At 44.1% G+C, this 19,391-nt stretch overlaps 2 protein-coding genes across 4 annotated transcripts in view; both read left to right on the top strand.

The window, feature by feature from the left end:
* Positions 1-1,487, top strand: part of LOC117351711 (histidine--tRNA ligase, cytoplasmic-like) — a 63,924-nt gene extending 62,437 nt beyond the window's left edge. For all 3 annotated transcript variants that reach the window (XM_033927444.1, XM_033927443.1, XM_033927442.1), the window contains one exon: positions 710-1,487. In XM_033927444.1, the coding sequence (XP_033783335.1) occupies positions 710-763 (54 nt within the window). In that variant the 3' untranslated portion in view covers positions 764-1,487. The remainder of the gene's footprint in view (positions 1-709) is intronic.
* Positions 1,488-18,263: 16,776 nt separating this feature from the next.
* Positions 18,264-19,391, top strand: part of LOC117351800 (histidine--tRNA ligase, cytoplasmic-like) — a 51,107-nt gene continuing 49,979 nt past the window's right edge. Inside the window, exon 1 of the mRNA XM_033927618.1 lies at positions 18,264-18,331. Within this exon, the coding sequence (XP_033783509.1) occupies positions 18,314-18,331 (18 nt within the window). The 5' untranslated portion in view covers positions 18,264-18,313. The remainder of the gene's footprint in view (positions 18,332-19,391) is intronic.

The following is a 19,391-nucleotide window of genomic DNA, read 5'->3' as shown; positions in this document are numbered from 1 at the left end:
AATGGGATCGGCACATGGGATCTATTCACAGGGCAAAGGTAGGGGAGGGACATTAAGGTGGGCAGACTAGATGGGCCGTGGGCCCTTATCTGCCGTCTATTTCTATGTTTCTAATGGGAGCGCCAACAGTTCTAAGTAAAGTGGGGGGAACCCCGCCCATACCCCCCCCTCGGAGCGCTTTAAAATACTGTTTAAAACCAGCGCACAGACGTCCTGCATGCGATTGTCCGCGTGGCTTTGTCTCATGCGATTTTGACCTGTCCCCTTGGGAGAGTCTCTGAGCATGTGCAGATGTCCACATGATGATGTCATGCCAATATCCGCACATACTTGGAGGCCCTCCAGACACGGCCCTGAGCTCAGGGAAAACGAGATGAGCTTCGTGTGGGGCCGGAGAGGTGCCCTCGTCTCATTTTCCCGAGCTTGGAGCCATGCGCAGATGTTGCAATGACATCGCGTGCATGTGCACAATGTTGTCACATCGATGTCCGCAAGTGCTTTGAGACCCTCCAGACATGGCCTCAAACTCAGGGAAATGAGACGAAATTCACGTGGGGCCGGAGAAGCGCCGACGCCAGAAGTGACTCAATCCCTGGTGGCACACCTGCACACACTTTGCGATTCACTGGTCTACACTGTACATCGACTAGATTTGCTTTCATGCCTGTAGTGTGCTTTACTTAATTTTTCTTAACTCTCTTGTTTCTAGATCAGTGTTCCTCCAGAAAATCTTATTGAAGAAATCAAGAAAAGAAGCAGCTAACTGACATAGGAGGGAGCAATAATCTGGTTTCTTGCATTAATATAAACATCATGGATTCTTTTTAGCTGTACCAATAATCAAAGCAAACCTAAGCTCATAGGTTTGCTTCCTTAACCTGAAAGAAAGCATCCACACAGATTGGCATCATGTTTTTGTGTGGGTTATATTTGCCTTGGAAATAACACTTAAGTCTGAAAAATGCATTATTTCCATCACCTGAACTAAATGTGCAAAAATCACATACAAGTATAAAATCCAAATATAATTTTACCAACATTGAGTCTATTTCTGCAAGTAAAATGCTGTTTTACCCGAGGAAGTGACTTTGAATATTGCCTTCATGGCACTTAACACCAATTTCACTACTGCACTTTCTGAAGGAATTAACTGGACTGGTCCTTCAAGTTTCATTATCTCAGAGCTCCAACCTTTCTGCATTACTATTTTGCCCTAACAACCAAAAGACTTGCCTTTGATGGTTTCAATCTTCTTAGCCTAGATGGGAGCCCACTAAAGCCTCTGTCTTTCTCTGCAGGTAATTTTTCATTCTGCTGATTGGTTTAAGGAAGGGCTGTGGAGTGGAGACATGTGGCACAGTTGTGATTTTTGATAGCAGATTTAAGACAATCTAGTGAGAAGCTTCAGCAAGATAGATATTGACTTCCCTTTGTGACAAGTCTCAGAATATAGTAAGTCAATAATAAAAGGTTTGGTTTTCTCAGAAGTAGACAGCATTGCAGTTAATTTGTGCATTTCCTATCAGATGTTAATAACATCAGTACCAGTCTATGGAGCAGATGTTGGGAAAGAAGAAAAGCTGTGGGTGTGACACTATGCTGGATAGGGATGTAAAATATTAAGCATTTAAATGACATTTAAGCATTTAATATCTGCTGGGTTGCAGACCTGCTCAGGTCACCTTATGGCTGATTTCTGGATTTGAGTTTAGTTTATTTGATATAGTACAATATCATATAAAAAAAAAAAAAAAAAAATACATTTGAATTCTGTGTTAGAAAGAAAGAAAAACATGGTTACACTCATAGAATTCAATGCATAACTGCTCTAATAACTAGGCAACTGGTACTCGGAGACTATGGCTCAACCAGAGGCTGTCCAATATCTGTGTTTCTCCATGCTGCCAGTGCATTTTTATCTGAATATTCCTCCCCCTGCAAAATATGTAATCACTCTCTACTATCTGCTCTCCCTTCTCTGACTAAAAGCTGCCACCCTCCCACTACCCATAGGCCCTTCTTGGGCCTACCTTAGAAAACCCTGGTCTAGTGGCCTCACCGAGACAGGAGTGATCTGCAGGTTCCATATTCAAAATGTCTTTCAGGGCCTCTCACAGCAGTCGTATAGCAACCATTATGAGATTGAAGCCAACTTGGGCAGGAGTGACTGGGTGTTGCTCCTACCCATGCCGGGAAACTACAGACTGGTGAATCTGACCTCGGTACTGGGAAAGATGGTAGAGGCGCTGATAAAGGACCGCATCATTGATCACCTTGACGGACACAATCCGATGAAGACCAGCCAGCACATATATCTGGATTTTCAGAAGGTGTTTGACAAGGTCCCGCATGAACGACTACTTCGAAAATTGCGAGCCATGGAATCTAGGGTGAAATACTCAGTGGATTAAAAACTGGTTGGCAGATAGGAAACAGAGAGTGGGGGTAAATGGACAATACTCGGACTGGAAAAGTGTCACAAATGGAGTGCCGCAGGGTTCAGTGCTTGGACCCATGCTCTTCAACATATTTATAAACGACCTGGAAATTGGTATGACGAGTGAGGTGATTAAATTTGCAGACGATACAAAGTTATTCAGAGTAGTGAAGATACTGAAGGATTGCAAAGACCTGCAACGTGACAAAAACACACTCGAGAAATGGGCTGCGACATGCAAATGAGGTTTAACGTGGATAAGTGTAAGGTGATGCATGTCGGTAACAAAAATCTTATACACGAATAAAGGATGTCCGTTGCAGTACTCGGTGAGACCACCCAGGAAAGAGACTTGGGAGTACTGGTAGACAAGTCAATGAATCTGTCTGCACAATGTGCAGCGGTGGCAAAAAGGGCAAACAATGCTCGGAATGATTAAGAAGGGGATCACAAACAGATCAAGAAGGTTATTGTGCCGCTTTACCGGGCCATTGTACACCCTCACTTAGAATACTGCGCCAACACTGGTTGCCATACATAGTACTACTGGAAAGGGTCCAAAGAGCGACTAAAATGGTTAAGGGGCTGGAGGAGTCGCTGTACAGTGAGAGATTAGAGAAACTGGGCCTCTTCTCCCTTGAAAAGAGGAGACTGAGAGGGGACATGATCGAAACATTCAAGATAATGAAGGGAATAGACTTAGAAGATAAAGGCAGATTGTTCACCCTCTCCAAGGTAGAGAGAACAAGAGAGCACTCTCTAAAGTTAAAAGGGGATAGATTCCGTACAAATGTAAGGAAGTTCTTCTTGACCCAGAGAGTGGTAGAAATCTGGACCGTTCTTCTGGAGGCTGTTATAGGGGAAAACACCCTCCAGGGATTCAAAACAAGTTAGACAAGTTCCTGCTGAACCAGAATGTACGCAGATAAGGTTAGATTCAATTAGGGCACTGGTCTTTGACCTAAGGGCCGCTGCGGGAGCAGACTGCTAGGCACGATGGACCACTGGTCTGATCCAGCTGCGGCAATTCTTATGTTCAGTCTTAAAATGGCTATCGCAAGCTTCCATAGCAGTCTCACAAAACTGCACTGGGAGGACCTCTGCAGCCATCTTGAATGTTGAGCTGGCATGGGCAGGAGCCAGCATGGACAAGAGCTCCTGCCCCAACAAGACACTAGGCCATGTAAGGTATGTCTGTGAGGGCCTACAGGTGGTGAGAGGACACTGGCTTTCAGTCAGGGGGAAAAACTTTCTGTTGATGGGGAGGAAACAGTGAGGAGACATGCTCAGTTTCAGTCAGAACTGTGATGAATTTCTGCCACAAATTTGGCTTTAGATGAAACTGAAAACCTCAGTTTCATTCGCCGTCTAGGCTCAAGCAAAAGAATCTGTCTTGACTGGGTTATATGGTGAAGGGTAACTGGAGCTAATCAGGGCCTTAGGCTCCTTCCCCTTGTATCCGGAATACAGAGGGACCTAAGGAAGTCCCTGACTAGCTCAGATGCCTAAGATCTCTCCCAAGGGGATGGGCCTGAGGTGTATGAGCCAATCAGGACCTTAGGCCTCTCCCCATGCATCACATGATACACCAGGGTGGGCCTAAGACCAAGCATTGTTGACAGCGACATCGGAGGAGTAGGAGGGACTGAGCACCCCTCCTGCTCCCAACTTAAACGGTATGGGTTGGGGGGCAGCGGAGGCATGAGGGAGTGGGTATCCCTCCTGCCATTGTTTTCTGGGGGGTGGTAGTGGGAGGTCCTTCGTGTTAGGAGGGAGTAGGCATCCCTATTGCCGTTTTGCCGTGGAGGAGGAGGGTGGGTGAGTCGGGATGGCAGGAAGGAGTGGCCATTAAAAAAAAAACCTGAAGCCCTAACAGCAGTGACAGGAGGCTGCTTTCTCTGTCACTGCTTTTGTACACAACTTTAGATGAACTGTACAGAATCTGCACATGAATGCAGAATATAGGCTGACTCCAAAACAGGAGTTAACTCTACAGGACATGGCTATTGGGTCCACCTGCATTGAAGTCTGAAAGTAAGATGACCTAGTTAAGGTCTTAAGTAGGCTTCAGTAATAGGCAGTTCTTACTCCCACCATACCTTAGGTTCTTAACTTGTCATAAATGTAGTTTGGGATGGTCATGGGAGGCAGTTAAAAAAATTGTTAGGTGACAGAGACAGGAGACAAGAGGGATCCCTCCTGTCCTGGCCTACCACTAGACCACCAGAGGGGATACAGGGTAGGAAGGTGGAACAGGGTGCAGAGCCTGGTAGGGCAGGGAAGGAAAGGAGCTGGGTGCAGAACCTTGCAGGGAAGGAAGGGGCTGCATGCAGATCCTGGCAGGGCGTGACACTTGAATATTAAGCCCCTGTCTTATATTCGGGTGACAGGATAATCGCGCACTAGCGCGCCGACAATCCAGCGCAGACAATTCGGCAGAAGACAGAAGCGCACGGGGGAAAAATAATTTTTAAAGAGCTCCAACTGGGGGTTTGGCATGGCAACCCCACCACTTTATTGGTTAGTGTTCGTGCTGCCGGTGTGGGGGGTGAAACTCCCTACATTAAAGAGAAAACGGAACTTTTCCCGAAAAAAGTCAGAAAAAGTTCCGTTTTCGCTATAATGAAGGTTTCCAACCCCCCTCCAACAGCAGCGCGAACACTAACCAATAAAGTGGGGGGGGGTTGCCACCCCAAACCCCCCATCAGAGCTCTTTAAAATTACTTTTTCCCTCGCGCGCTTCTGTTTTGCGCCGAATTGTCAGCGCGCTGACGTTTTGCGCTCCAATGTCTATGAACCTATATTCGAGTCAACTATTTTTCCTCTTTTGGGGGAAAAATAGGGGTCTCAACTTATATTCGGATCAACTTATATTCGAGTATATATGGTATCTAAATTTCATTCAGACTCAATTATGTGTGCCCTGTGGGAAAATGACCCTATATGGTACCGCTAGTCACCAGTGTATTCTGGATATTATTTTTGCAAGGACTAATATTTGTTTTAAAATGTATTTTGCTGTTTACAGAGATGCCTAGGGTGAACCATCTCAAAGAGTTAGATTTATCACACAAAATTATGAGATTGAAGACCAAGAGTGAAATTTTTCAGATGGTGCATCAAGTGTGCAGTATTGCTTTGTAAATAAAAAAAAATAGCATAAATGTTGTTTGCTTTCAGTTGGTACTTCTGAATGAATACAAAGTGGAGGCAATTTGGGTAAATTTTCTCAGCGAAAAACTAATGTACATAAGGGGCAATGGGGCAGTTTTTTTAAATGAAACCTAAATATACACATAGATGTGACAAAAGTGTGCTTAGTGCTAATTCTATATTGGCATTAAAGTGTGCCTAACCTTTTATAGAATAGTAATGCAAAGTTGCTTTGTTGTGCCAAAACTTAAGCATCAGAAGAAAAGCACAAGTGGCCTCAAGAAGTGGAGTGGAAGGAGAAACTAGGTTCTTACCTGCTAATTTTCTTTCTTTTAGCTTCACTGATGGGCAATAGCTCATCATGACCAGCAGGTGGAGAGTGAGACCAAACTTTTGGTTATAGTACTTAATAGCTGTCCCTCCCTCTAACAGTCTGTCAAATAGCCAAGCAGAACTAAGAAACGCTAACCATAAACAGTAACAACACTCCAAACAGGAGTAGCAACTAATACAGGAAAATGCATAGTATAGGTCCCTGCAGCAAAATGTCCCCACAGCTCGCCAGCCAAGCCACGGTCGCTGTTCTTTGATCTCCCTGGCCCTAGAAAAATACTAGAACCCGCAGAAAAAGTAAAATATTCATGCAAAAAACTCGCAAGAACAACGACAACAGACAGGGTAGGGTCCTGTACTGGTCTGGAGAGTCTAAAAAAGAAAATTAGGTAAGAACCTAATTTCTCCTTCTTTATCAACCTCTCCAGACCGGTGCAGGCTTCACTGATGGGATCCCCGAAGAGCTGACACCAGAACACGCTCACCGAACACTGCATCCCGACGTGCCTGAACGTCCACACGGTAATGGCGAACAAAGGAATGCAGAGATGACCAAACCTCAGCTTTACAGATATTCACTGGAGGCACAAGAGAAAACTCAGCCCAAAAAGCTGCCTGACCCTGAGTAGAATGAGCCTTGAGAAAATCCGGAACAGACTTCTGAAGAAGGTATGCGGAAGCGATAGTCGTTTTAATCCAATGCGCAATGGTAGCATTGGAAGCACCATCCCCTTGACGAAGACCCCCTAAGAGGACAAAGAGATGATCTGATTTACGAAACTCCCTAGGTCTGCTGAACATAAGAGAGAAGGTCCTGACAAACATCCAACTTGCGCAACTGCTTCTGCTCCAAAGAGCCCTCTCAACTTCCCAACATCAGGAGGACAATGCACTGATTGACATGAAAAGGCAAAACCACATTTGGCAGAAAAGAGGGAAAAGGCCACAACACAACTTCAGGAAGAGAGGCCTACAAGAGAAAGCCTGAAGCTCAGAAATGCATCTCACAGAAGTAATAGCCACCAAAAAAAAACCGCTTTAAGAATAAGGTTCTTCAACGAGCAGGAACCCAAGGGCTCAAAAGGAGGGTACATAAGCACAGACAGGACCAGATTGAGATACCAAGACAGAACCAAAGCCTGCATGACAAGGAGAAGAGAGAAATTGATCCATCTCAAAACACCTCCAGGACCCACTAATCTGTGATCTTGGCCCACCTCTGGTAAAAGTCACAGCTGAGTGCCCACCGGAACCAAGGGAGGCACCAGCAAGGAGTCATTGGGCGGGCCAAGAGGCAGAGGGGCCAGTGGAGGAATCACAATCCCTCCCAATAGGCCCCCCGCAAGGACTGCATGCGCTGAAAGAAGCGACTCTGGGACGACCCAGAGGCTGGGATGGACACAGCCCCTCAACAAGGGCGATATCTGCGGAACTCATACAAACGTCCCCTAGCAGTGCCTCCCCACGCAGATGGGCACGGTTTTCAGGCAGGCGGGGCACCTTTAGAGTTCATCAAGGTCTGAACTAATTTGTCCAAATCCTTTCCAAACAAAAAAAAGACCCTCTGAAAAGGAAATTTTGTCAATTTAGTCTTAGATGCCGCATCAGCTGCCCAAGCACGAAGCCACAAGGTATGACACGCAGCTATCCCAAGAAACATGGACTTGGCTGATGTCTGCAAGGCATCCGAGAGATAAGAGGCAGCCATCTCAATTTTCACCACCAAGGACCAGTCATCTGACTGACAATCAAGGACATGCTCAGCCCATCAAACATGGCCCAAGCTACAAGACCACCACATATGGCTGCTTGGACCCCTAAGGCAGAGACATCAAAATTCTGCTTAAGGGCCTCCAACTTACACTTCTCAGAGTCCCGTAAGCCTGATCCGCCCTCTACGGGCACATTATGCCACTTGGAGATAGCGGAGATCACCGCATCCACCACTGGCAACTTCAAGATATCCTTATCTCCCTCCGAGGATGGGATACAAACGACCCATGGAGTGCACAAAATGAAAAGGCGCCTCAGGCATCTTCCACTGCGCCAGGACAATATCCCGAATATCGTGATGCATGGGAAAAGAGCAGGAAGCAGAGGGTCCACCATACGCGGGGTCTCCTGCATCTCAAAGTGCAACACCGAGAAGACCTGAAGAGCTTGTCCCGCTGAAAAATACACACCACGGATGCATCTTCACTGGTAGACAGAACCACAAAAGCCCCGCTACCAGCTACCACCCAAGAGGATCTTGAAGGTCTCCCATAATGTCCAGGTCCTCATCCATAGAAAACTGATACTCAGAAACAAAATCCTTGTCCCAAGCCACTCGCGGCCACTTGAACAAGGGAGGAGGAGGTGAAGACACGACTGGCGCTGAGGGGGGCCGAACAGGAGTGGACGCGGAGGGAGACCCCTCCCCCCCCAAGACCCCCAGTGCAGAAGCAGGACCCCTGACCGCTTGAAAGTAAGCCTTGCACAAGGCAAAAATAAAATCAGGGGTGAAACACCCTGGCAGCCCAATGGGACTCACTGCCAAAGCAGAGGACCCTCTAGAATCCTGCCCCCTTCTTTCCAATACAGGGGGGGAAGGTCACCTAAGGCTGCAGACAAAATGGAGGTGCTTCCTGCCAAAAATGGAGAGGTTCCTGCAAAAAATGACCCTTCTGAGGTCTATAGCACCTGCGAAGCCTGAACTGTCCCAGCCCCTAAAGCAGGCAAGCCGGCAGCAGCGGTAAAGGAATCCCCAGCAACATCGGAGGTAAGGGAATCCTTTTTACCTCGACAGTCAGTGGCTGGGGAAATCCCTGTGTAGGCGGCAGGGGAAACCCAGGCTTCCCCGCTGTCAACTGCCGGTGAGCAAAGCACTCACAAAGTTTCCCTTTCGCAGCGGCCTGCACAGCACTTGCACAGGCGGGCTGTGAGTGCTGGAACACAATCCGGTGAAAGTGCTCATTGCACAATATGCAACCTAGCTAAAATACAAAGTGCTAGTTAGTAAAAAAAAAAAGCAACAGCAGACAAGAGAAGGCTCCCTTCAGAACAGCATTGCTTCAGGGGTGCATTGTTTTGTTTTTTTATAACAGACTCCACTGGCTCTAAAAGCTATGCCTTGCCTGTAGTGGTGGCAAGGCTTATAGCTGAAGCACCTCTACAAAATTTGGGGGTGGAGTGGCTGAGCACGAGACCCACTGGGTGTGACACCCCCGAGGTCAGACGGACCCTCAAACAGGGCCCTTCCAAGCTCAGCCTAGAACAGGGACAAGGAATCCTAAAAAAATTCCAACAGCTCTAACAAGGTCAGATGGGCACAGCTCAACAAACCACCTGCTTGGAGACTGAGAGAAGACTGTTAGATAGAGGGAGGGACAACTATTAAGTACTTTAACCAAAAGTTTGGTCTCAGGCTCCATCTGCTAGTCATGATGAGCTATTACCCATCAGTGAAGCCAGTACAGGTCTGGAGAGGTTGACAAAGAACCTTTACCAGAGCTGACGTTAGCCGTGTTTCAGATCTGGACCTGTGACAGAGGCATTTATAATTTTTCCAGTTGCAGCAAATGATTACAATACAAATACAACACTATAAAGTGTGATATGCAATTCATTCAATTTTTAGAGAAGCAGTATGTGTAGATCATTTGCAGTCAAAAATACGAGCAGGAATAACCTGGTTCCCCTAAGTGCACATATCTGATACAATTTTACGATTCTCGTAAAAGGTGCATGCATTGCTAGGTGAAATGCCACCCACTAGTACAACCCATTTGCTCTTACACACCATGCAACCAGTGCACATATTTACAGAATAGTGCCTAGTGCTTACACACATAAATGCTAATTTGTGACAATCACATGCATGAGTACACTGATTCTATAAACTGGTGCACACAATTGGTGCTTACATTTAAGCATCCTTTATAGAATGAAAAATTAGGTTCTTACCTGGATAATCTTTCTGTTAATCATACACAGGGGTCTGTACCTTAGGTGTTATCCATCTATAGTAGCGAACTATGCAGAAGGATGTCAACCACATCTTTCAGCTCCTTTCCTCATCCAGTGGAGTATAGTGCTCCTTTCAGTTTGTACCAAAGCAATCGATCTCCACTGAAAAAGAAGGAGGGGCATGGGGATGTTCTCCAGAGATATCATACATTTCTGTTCTGCTCTGTAACTTATGAAAAAAAAGAATAATAATTAACATGAACTTGTAACCTAGCTGTATCAAGGAACGAACCTGCTGTGTGCAACTAGCACTAATATATAAGGAGCCCTGAGGTTCAACAAACCCATTATTTTTCTTAGGAATGTTTTCTGACAGAAGAACTCCAGTGTTGGACCTCAGCAATGTCCGAGACAAAAACAGGTGAAAGGCAACGCTGACAGGGCGAGTAGTACAGACTTCTGCATATGATTAACAAGATTATCCAGGTAAAAACCTAATCTTTCATTCTGTTACATCAACGCAGGAGTCTGTACCTTAGATGATGTACCACAACAGTGTCAGACATCAAGGGACAGATAAGCTTGCCCTTAAAACTGAGGACCATCTCCATGCCAAAATGCAGAACTCTCAATGCCGCATTCAGGAATCTCAAATCCAGTCTTCTGAGCCTTTCTTGGCCACTAAGAAGAATATGAAATATCTGCCAGAGCCCGATTCTTCTTCAGGAACTGGCTCTATAGTATAGATGTCCAAGAGTCTTTGCACCGTTGCTTGACCCTGGCCTCCTTTTCCAGCCAGTCGGCGGGGGAGTCGATGAGAGATCTGGAGGAGGGCAATAGAACCTGATTTTGTGACCTCAAATAAGATCCAGGACCCAACAGTCTAGGGAAATCTGTTCCCACTTCCTCCAGAATGCTATCAGCCTCCCACCAATGTGTGGAGTGGCAACTGCTGACCTGGCATCATTGTGACTTGGTGGCTGGGCAGACACATGATCTCGAGGTTTGTTGGCTTCTAGAGTTGCCAAATCTCTGTCTGGATCCCTTATAAAGTCTCTGAGCAGAGGAAGCTGTGAAGTACTGGCGAGACCTAAGAGAGGAATGAAAATTGCCACTGGCGAGGCAGCAAGGTCTGCTGCCTGGCAGAGAATTGGGACATATGCTGGCCATAAGGTTCTCCAAGCCCTTGCCAAAAACATCTGCTCCTTAAAGGGCAATCTGCTTAGGGTAGCTTTGGAGGATGAATCACCTGCTCACTGCCTAATCCAGAGCACAGGGTGGGCAGAAATGGTGTATGTCAATACCTTGCTCCTTACTCTGATAACATCATAGCATCTGCCACATAATCTACTCCTTCCATCACCAGCTGGGGACAGACATCCTCCTCCTCAGGACTCCGCATTAATGTGGTGTGACAGGTGCGTGCCACAAGGAAGGCTGCCCTTTAATCCCTAAAGCTAGTACTTCAAATTGTCTTTTAAGGACCACCTCTGCGATCCTGTGCATCCTTTAGCATCACTCTTCCCTTACTGGGAAGGGAGATATGCTTGACTAAAGCCACCGTGGAATCCACCTTCAGCTTTGAAAACAGCTTTTGGAATTCCAGAGCTATAGAGTCTGGCCATAGCCTTTTCCACTTTCAGGAAGCCTTCTGGGGATTCCCATTGTGTGGTGACCAGTAAGGTGATGTCCAGATGTGCAGGGAAAAAGGAGGTCTGAGCGTTTATGCCACTCATGACTGAACACTATGAGATGGATGGTTGTTGGGGGTCCATCTTCAACTCATTGAGCACAACTGAAATAGCATGTGAAAATGTTGTGTACTCAAGACACTGCACTTGAGGGGTCGTCTCCTTGGTCAAGAGTAACAACTGCCTTCCAACTCCTGGTCCCGACAAGGGACCTCAAATTATCCAAGGAAAAAACTGAGCCTTGGGAAAGTAAAGGCATGGAGCAAGACCTCCAGTCCTCTTCAGTCCTGTTCTAATTGGTTACTGATGCTGGGAGCCGGCTTGTGGTGAAAAGACCCTTCGGGAAGGAATTTTCCCTGCTCTGAAGCTGTTACACCCACAGGCAGCACAGTGCTTCCCAGGTCCATCAGATAGGCTTTCCATAAGAGATTGTTGAGGGATTTCTGAAATTTACAGGTGCGATGGATAAGGTGTCACAGAAAATTGAGGTTGAGAATGAATTAAAATAAGGTGTCTATTAAAGATTTGGGATTCAGATGGATCTATAGTGACACAGTCTGAGGCAATTGTAAGTAAGGATTGAAAGGTTTAAATTGCTGATTCTACATTTTAACTAATGCTAAGGAAGTTCAAAAGTTTTGACTTGTGACTTCTAAGACATAAGTAAACCTATATACCATTGTTTAAATAATCATGGAAGAGAAAGAGAAAGATTTTGGAGGAAACAGGAAAACTGTCTTTGTATATAGACTTACACATAATCATGTGAAGGCCACTGTTTCTTATAGATAATGAACACAAAAAGTTAATTAGGATTGTACACAGATGTTAGGAAGTCTGTCTTTATAAACCAGGAAGTAAAACCTTTCTACTGGCATGATGTATGGTTGACAGGTTTCAAATGTCAATTGTTATATGGAGAAAAGGAGCAACACTGACATCTATTGGATGTGATGAGCAATTACTGGTCTATCTTTTACATTGGAAATTTATCTTTAGTTCAGACTATCAAGGGTTAATTTGGATAATTATTTGGGGGAAAATATGTTTTTGTAAATGAACTAGGCTCCTCAGGATATACGTGTTTAGGAAGCTTACACATCAGACTATAGTATGTTAATGTCAGAGAAAGGATAAAATGTATAGCTTTGACTAGATTTTGTTGAAGGGATTTGAACAGAAGTACTAATGCGAGTTTCATCTCTCTTCCAATTGAACACAGAGCTACTTTATAATTTGATATTTACTTTGCCTTTATTATAATAAATCTCAAAGATTTTGTTTTAGTCTGTAGTATTTTGTGTCCAATTTTTACACACCAGGACGGGAAGCTCTTCTCTTACTGCTTAAGAGAGGAATTTTCATCCTGTAGAACTTTTCCTGTACCTGTATCCAGGTAAATTAGCAGCCCCTGGATAGATTCACAAATCCTGGGGTAAATACCTGAACAGGCAATCCTGCAGGACCTCTGACTGGGGTTTCTTGGCCTCCACCATATCCATGTGCTTGCGTTATGCGCCTTTTTTGTTTAAGGCTTCTGAGTGGCTTTCCTCCCTGCTGTACGAGCCCTCTGAGATTCCCCAGCCTTGGAAGATTCAAAGTAGGCTGAGCCCAAAGCTCCTGCTCCTTCCTCACATGTCCGCGGCACTCAGAACACGTCCGCTCTTCTGCTGTTAAAATTGCACAAAACTGGCATGATATAGGAGCAGCTTGGCCGGAGGAGTCCATCTCATGTGGTTCTTGGCCAAAACAAGGAGTTTTGAGGCAGATGGAGGCTGTAGAAAAAACTTTAAAATCCAAGATGGCCACTGCCAGAAATATCGCACCAAAAAATAGCCTGTGGGGGCTTCCGTGAAGATTTAAAAATTCAGGAAAAGGGATTTTGGAGGTGGGGGAACCTAACCCTGGCCCCAGAAGCCCTTAACTTCAAATTTTTTAGCCCCCCTTCTGCTGGATTTTCCCCATAGGGGCTTACTGTGGCTTCTGTTTTGCCTGTCTGTGTCAGCCTTGCTGCAGTCTGCCTAAAGGGCTTTCTGCCTCCAGTTCCTGCTGGACAGTCATTCACTGAAGATATTTGGGTTGTCAGTTGGACCGGACATCAACTGACCACCCCCAGGAAACCATGCAATGTGATGGAAGGAAATTAACACGCAGCTGGCTTCCTGATACCCAAAGGGTTGTTTCACAGGGGTTCCACAGCCTGCGCTCAAGCCTCTTAAAATTAGCATGTGAGTGGGCTACCAGGTACACAAAGGGGTTGCCCTGCGATCAGCAGCCTGTCCTTATGGGTCCGTGTTGTCGAATCTAAGAATGGGAACCTCTTGGCACAAAGCCATGCAAAGAAAGTAGAAAATACCCCAAAATCAGAAAATAAAAATCAAGCAAAACAGACACACCTTCTCAGTTCACTTGCAGAAGGAAAAACTGAAGAGGGCACTGAGCTGAAAAATGTGATTGACATCCTTCTGCACAGTTCACGACTATAGATGGATAACACCTAAGGTACAGAATTACCTTTAAAGATTTTAGAGTACATGTATAGATGCAGGGATAAGGAATGGCACAGGGGAGACAAAGTAAGCATGGAGATATTCTTAGATTTCTTGCAACTTGTGTGGCTACTTGGCTTTTGTTCCCTTAGGCATGGTTTTCATGAAAGCGGTGATCAGATGCATTGGTAAAGAGAGAAAGAAAAAGTCTCAAAGAATGTGAGGAAGGGTCTTTGAATGCATGTGACTCATCCCTAATGTCTGAGACTTGGGGCCAGCACAATCACTGTGTTGTGCCCAGAAAAACCTGTTGCAAGTATCAGATGAGTAATATGTTCTCTTAAGAACAGGATGGGACTTGTATACTGCCTTTTTGTAGTTTTACAACCACACTCAAAGTGGTTTACATACAGCTACTTCAAGCATTTTCCCTATCTGTCCCAGTGGGCTCACAATCTACCTTAATGTACCTGAGGCAGTGGATAATTAAATGATTTGCCCAGGGCACAGGGAGCAGTGTGGTGTTTGAACCCACAACCTCAGGTGCTGAGACTGTAGCTCTAACCACTGCACCATGCTTGTTGCAGTTTTCTGGGTCCCATTGCATCTGGGTAGACAAGACCCAGAAAACTGCAACAAACAAATACCAGATGTGTTTTTTTTGTTTGTTTAGGAAGAAGACATGGGGTAGGAGGGCTTTTAGCCAATTGGCTGTGGAGAAATAGAACACACTGCCAATTGAAATATATGTGATCTCTATGGTTTTCTGCAGAGCTCTGAAATATTATGATGAGCTTATATATAGTGTTTATCTTGACTGTTTTTACTGTTTTGTAAACCATCTTGAATAGTTCTGCCATGAAGAAGGCATAGCAAGTTTGATCAATTAGGAATGACTAGGTGGTTGCCTAGGGCAGAAGAGCAGCTACAGTAAAATCAAAACAATAAGTCCTGACACACGCTCCAAGAACCATCAGCACCTACTTTACCTGCAACGTTTAATATAAAAAAGCATGAGGCCCAATTGCGGTGTGTGTTTTTATAGAATTGTCATAGGATGTTCATGACTGTAGATTTTAATTATCAAAAATTTTGGAGGGGAATCTTAACAGCTTAGGGACTGAAAACTCTGTGTGTGTAGCGGGGGGGGGGGGGGGGAGGGGTGCATATGGTTGAAGGTTAAGAGTACCCACTACTCTTTCAATGTCCTTGGCAGGACTTGGATCATGGGGATTTACAAAATATAAAAACAAAGCTCAGAAAGGAACTAGAGCACTAAGACCAAGGATAGTGTGGTATAAAAGAATACTTCCAGATAGCACAAACAGTGGCATTTTAGGAACCAAAAGCTTTCTGTGGTACCATTGTGCCTTATTTGACATATCTAATAAGGTTTTTTTATATGACAGAGTATGTTAACTAGAAAAAATGATTGTATCCTTAAATTTAGATGATATACTACTACTAATCATTTCTATAGCGCTACTAGACATATGCAGCACTGTACATCAAAATATAGAAGAGAGTCCGTGCTCGTAGAGCTTACATTCTAGTCAAGACAGACAAACTGGACAAGAAGGTCCATCAATACACAGTGCTCAGATGGGGGAATTACAAAGGGAATGATAAGGTGCTGAGAAGGTGGGTTGGAGTTTGGAATTGAAAGCATCTTTAAAGAAGTGGGCTTTGTGTCTGGATTTGAATACTGTGGGAGATGGAGCTTGATGTATGGAATCGGGCAGTTTATTCCAGACATATGGTGCAGCAAAGTACAAAGGAGGAGTCTGTGGTTTGAGCTGCACAATGTGCTACGTAGCGTGCTAGCCCTTAGGTGTTCAAGAATAATAATTGTACAAATATTTCCAATCAGATATTTTTATTAACATTATCAGGACTAACTTTCAAGAGGCATTTGTACAAGAGTTCATCTTACAGACACTTAAATATGGCGTGTCTGTCAACGAACTCGACTTTATACTAGTTTGTGCATTCATATATACCTTATATGATGCCAATCCTTCACTAACATCTAACTGGTCAAAAATATTTGATTCCGTATAAGGCTTGCTTCTATACCTTCATATGGGGGGCGTGTCACAAAAGCATTCCTAAAAATTACATTCTTATACCCAAAAAGTTACATTCTTATACTAAGCTTACATGATTTATAAAGAAAAAAAAACAAATATTGGAATATATTCACAAAAGATAATCCATACACACAGCTTTGAACTCTTGCTGCTAAAGTCAGCCTGCATCTCTGCTAGCAGCATGTGCTGAAAAGTCTTTGTTCCCAGTCAGAACAGAAGGAGGGACTACCCCCCTCCCCCCCCCAAGTTCCACAAACGCCGATTTTGCCTATCTGGTCTTTTAATACATTTTCAAAGTAAAATATATATTCTAATCTAAAGTTGTTACCTGAAGCTGCATAAGTAAATTCCTAGTTTATAGTTTTAATGGCTTACTAAAATTTAGTAAAACTTATTTCTGGATCTATACAATACACATGTGTATCCAATTAGTGTTTCATGCTGCAAAATCAATGCCTCTTGGAATGTATAGTTCTGTTTCTCAAAGTAAGGCAATCAGGTCAAAAGCCAACCCCTGTCTTCCTATAAATTCCCTGGGGATCTCCCTAGACCGAACTAGACACACATTTAAATAATCATGCTAATGTCCTAAGCTGCATTCCTTCTCCTTCAAGTACATAGCACAGGTGGGGGGTTTTCAAATCAATATGTTAATTTCCCATCCTTTGCCTCTCTGATTGCTAATATTCTGGTTTATCCAATTTTAGTTTTATAGACATGTCCACTCATAATACGTCCTCACTTGCTCTAGGATTAGGTCTTATCTGACAAATGTGATTTCTAACTAGTGAAATTCTGGCAAGGTGAGAAAACGTAAGGGGGGCGGGAAGGGAATACATTTATATATTTGATGATATATTAGAAAGAAATTCAAGTGATGTATTTAATATCAAATGTTTTATTGTTTGTACACTTGATGTAAGATTACAAATGAATAAAGAATTTAAAAAAAATAAATTTGCTCATACCCGTCTATATTAATAGGCTGCCCCCCGCCCCCCCTTTCAGGCTCATTTAAGGCAAAGAACCACTTCAGGTTGGCTATAGGTTTAATCAATAGAAAAGAATATTTATTTTTGTATATTTTTGATTAATTGCTAAAGAAAAGGGTGGGTGGGGAGGGAATAAATTTATTTGATGTTATACTAGAAAGAAATTCAAGTGATGTATATAATATCAAATGTTTTATTGTTTGTACACTTGATGTAAGATTACAAATGAATAAAGAATTTAAAAAAAATAAATAAATAAATTTGCTCATACCCGTCTATATTAATAGGCTGCCCCCCGCCCCCCCTTTCAGGCTCATTTAAGGCAAAGAACCACTTCAGGTTGGCTATAGGTTTAATCAATAGAAAAGAATATTTATTTTTGTATATTTTTGATTAATTGCTAAAGAAAAGGGTGGGTGGGTGGGGAGGGAATAAATTTATTTGATGTTATACTAGAAAGAAATTCAAGTGATGTATTTAATTTTAAAAATGTTTTATTATTTGTACACTTGTTGTAAGATTAAGAAATGAATAAAGAATTTTTTTAAAAAAAAGTTGGCTATAGAGGTGAAGGGGGGACAGATAAGAGAGACTTACCTGATGATGAGTGGAGTGCCAGAGGAGAAAGATTGAAGAGCTGCTGAGCCAATATGTGGTATGTCAAGCCCTGACTTGGGCAGTATTCAAATCGAGACTCAACACCCACTTCTTTGACAGTCCAAACTCCAACCCATCTGCTAAGCACCAATATCTGTAATCCCCACACCTGTTTGTCTGTTTTGACTAAAGTGTAAGCTCGAAAGCGAGCAGGGACTGTCTCTTCTGTATTTTGATATACAGCGCTATAGAAATGTTAAGTACGGTAGAGATTTGTAAATGACATAATTATAATATTTAAAAATAACAGTTCATTAATCATAGTGTGCACAGGAAAATTCTGCTAGGAACTTTCTTCATTTGTTTCAGTTAAATCCATTCCTAGAAAAGCGTCTCGTGCTCGAAATCAACCGTTTGTTATTCCCAAGTTCACTCTCGCCGCCCTTTCCATCCGTCCGCTTGACTCCTCTCTAGCCATCCTCGCACTCTATGGTTCCTTGGAGCGCTTTTCTATGATCTCTCGGAGGACTTCTTACTTTACGGCCCTTGGCGCGACATTTCCCGGATTCATTGAAACTCCAAGATGGCGTCGGGTAGTGGGGTAGGTACCGGTGGTTGGTGGGTTGGTCTGGGTTTGATTTGTTTTCTCCGACGTGGGCTGGGGGAGTGTCTCTTTTCAGGTGGGGGCTCACAGGGGGGTTTGAGCTTCATAGCTGATGTCGTGGGGATTTATCGGTCAGCGTTGAATTGAGCAAGAGAGATGAGGCAATGACCGATCGAACCCTCTCGGCGCTGAGCTTTGGGTCTGGGATCGTCGCAGTTCCCCGGGTGCGGACTTTAGATATTTTCAGACCAGAGAGGGCTGGGTTGCGGCGAGGGTAATAGGCGGATGTACGGGATCCTTTGGATTCTCCAGGACCCTCTTATAAAATCAGACTTTATTCTGCCTCTGTCATAAATATGTGGACTATCGATAGGTTTTTACTTTTCTTTTTTTTAAATATATATATCGCTTTAGATGTTAGTAAGGCCGTACAAGAGTCTCCGGCAAATTCAGGTCCCTCAATGTCTACCTTACATAGTAGATGACGGCAGATAAAGACCCGAATGGTCCATCCATCTGCCCAACCTGATTCAATTTAAATTTTTTAATTTTTTTTTCTTAGCTATTTCTGGGCAAGAATCCAAAGCTTTACCCGATACTGTGCTTGGGTTCCAACTGCCGAAATCTCTGTTAAGACTTACTCCAACCCATCTACACCCTCCTAGCCATTGAAGCCCTCCCCAGCCCATCCTCCACCAAATGGCCATATACAGACACAGACCGTGCAAGTCTGCCCAGTACTGGCCTTAAAAGCCTTCCCCTCTTGCGGCTTGCCCCTCACCCCAGCTGACATATATGTCAGTTTGTCACGGTAGTGTATGTGTTGGGGGGGGGGGTGCCTCATGGCGCCTGTTTTAAGCAGACCCTGATCTTGGAGAAGCATTTCCTAAAAAGCCACTGAACTGTAAAGGCTAGAAATTCCTCATTGCGGTGACAGACTGACTCTGTTCTGTGGATGAGGCCTCAAGTTAGACCCGAGGAGTCTCCTGCTCTTGAAATCCAAGTAGTTCATCATCGTGCCTTGGTCTGGGTGTTTTACAAGCCTTTGTGAGCCCAA

This window comes from Geotrypetes seraphini, chromosome 18, assembly GCF_902459505.1.
Source record: "Geotrypetes seraphini chromosome 18, aGeoSer1.1, whole genome shotgun sequence".
Lineage (NCBI taxonomy): Eukaryota > Metazoa > Chordata > Amphibia > Gymnophiona > Dermophiidae > Geotrypetes > Geotrypetes seraphini.
The sequence above is the reverse complement of the archived record's forward strand: the minus strand, read 5'-3'. Positions and strand labels throughout refer to the sequence as shown.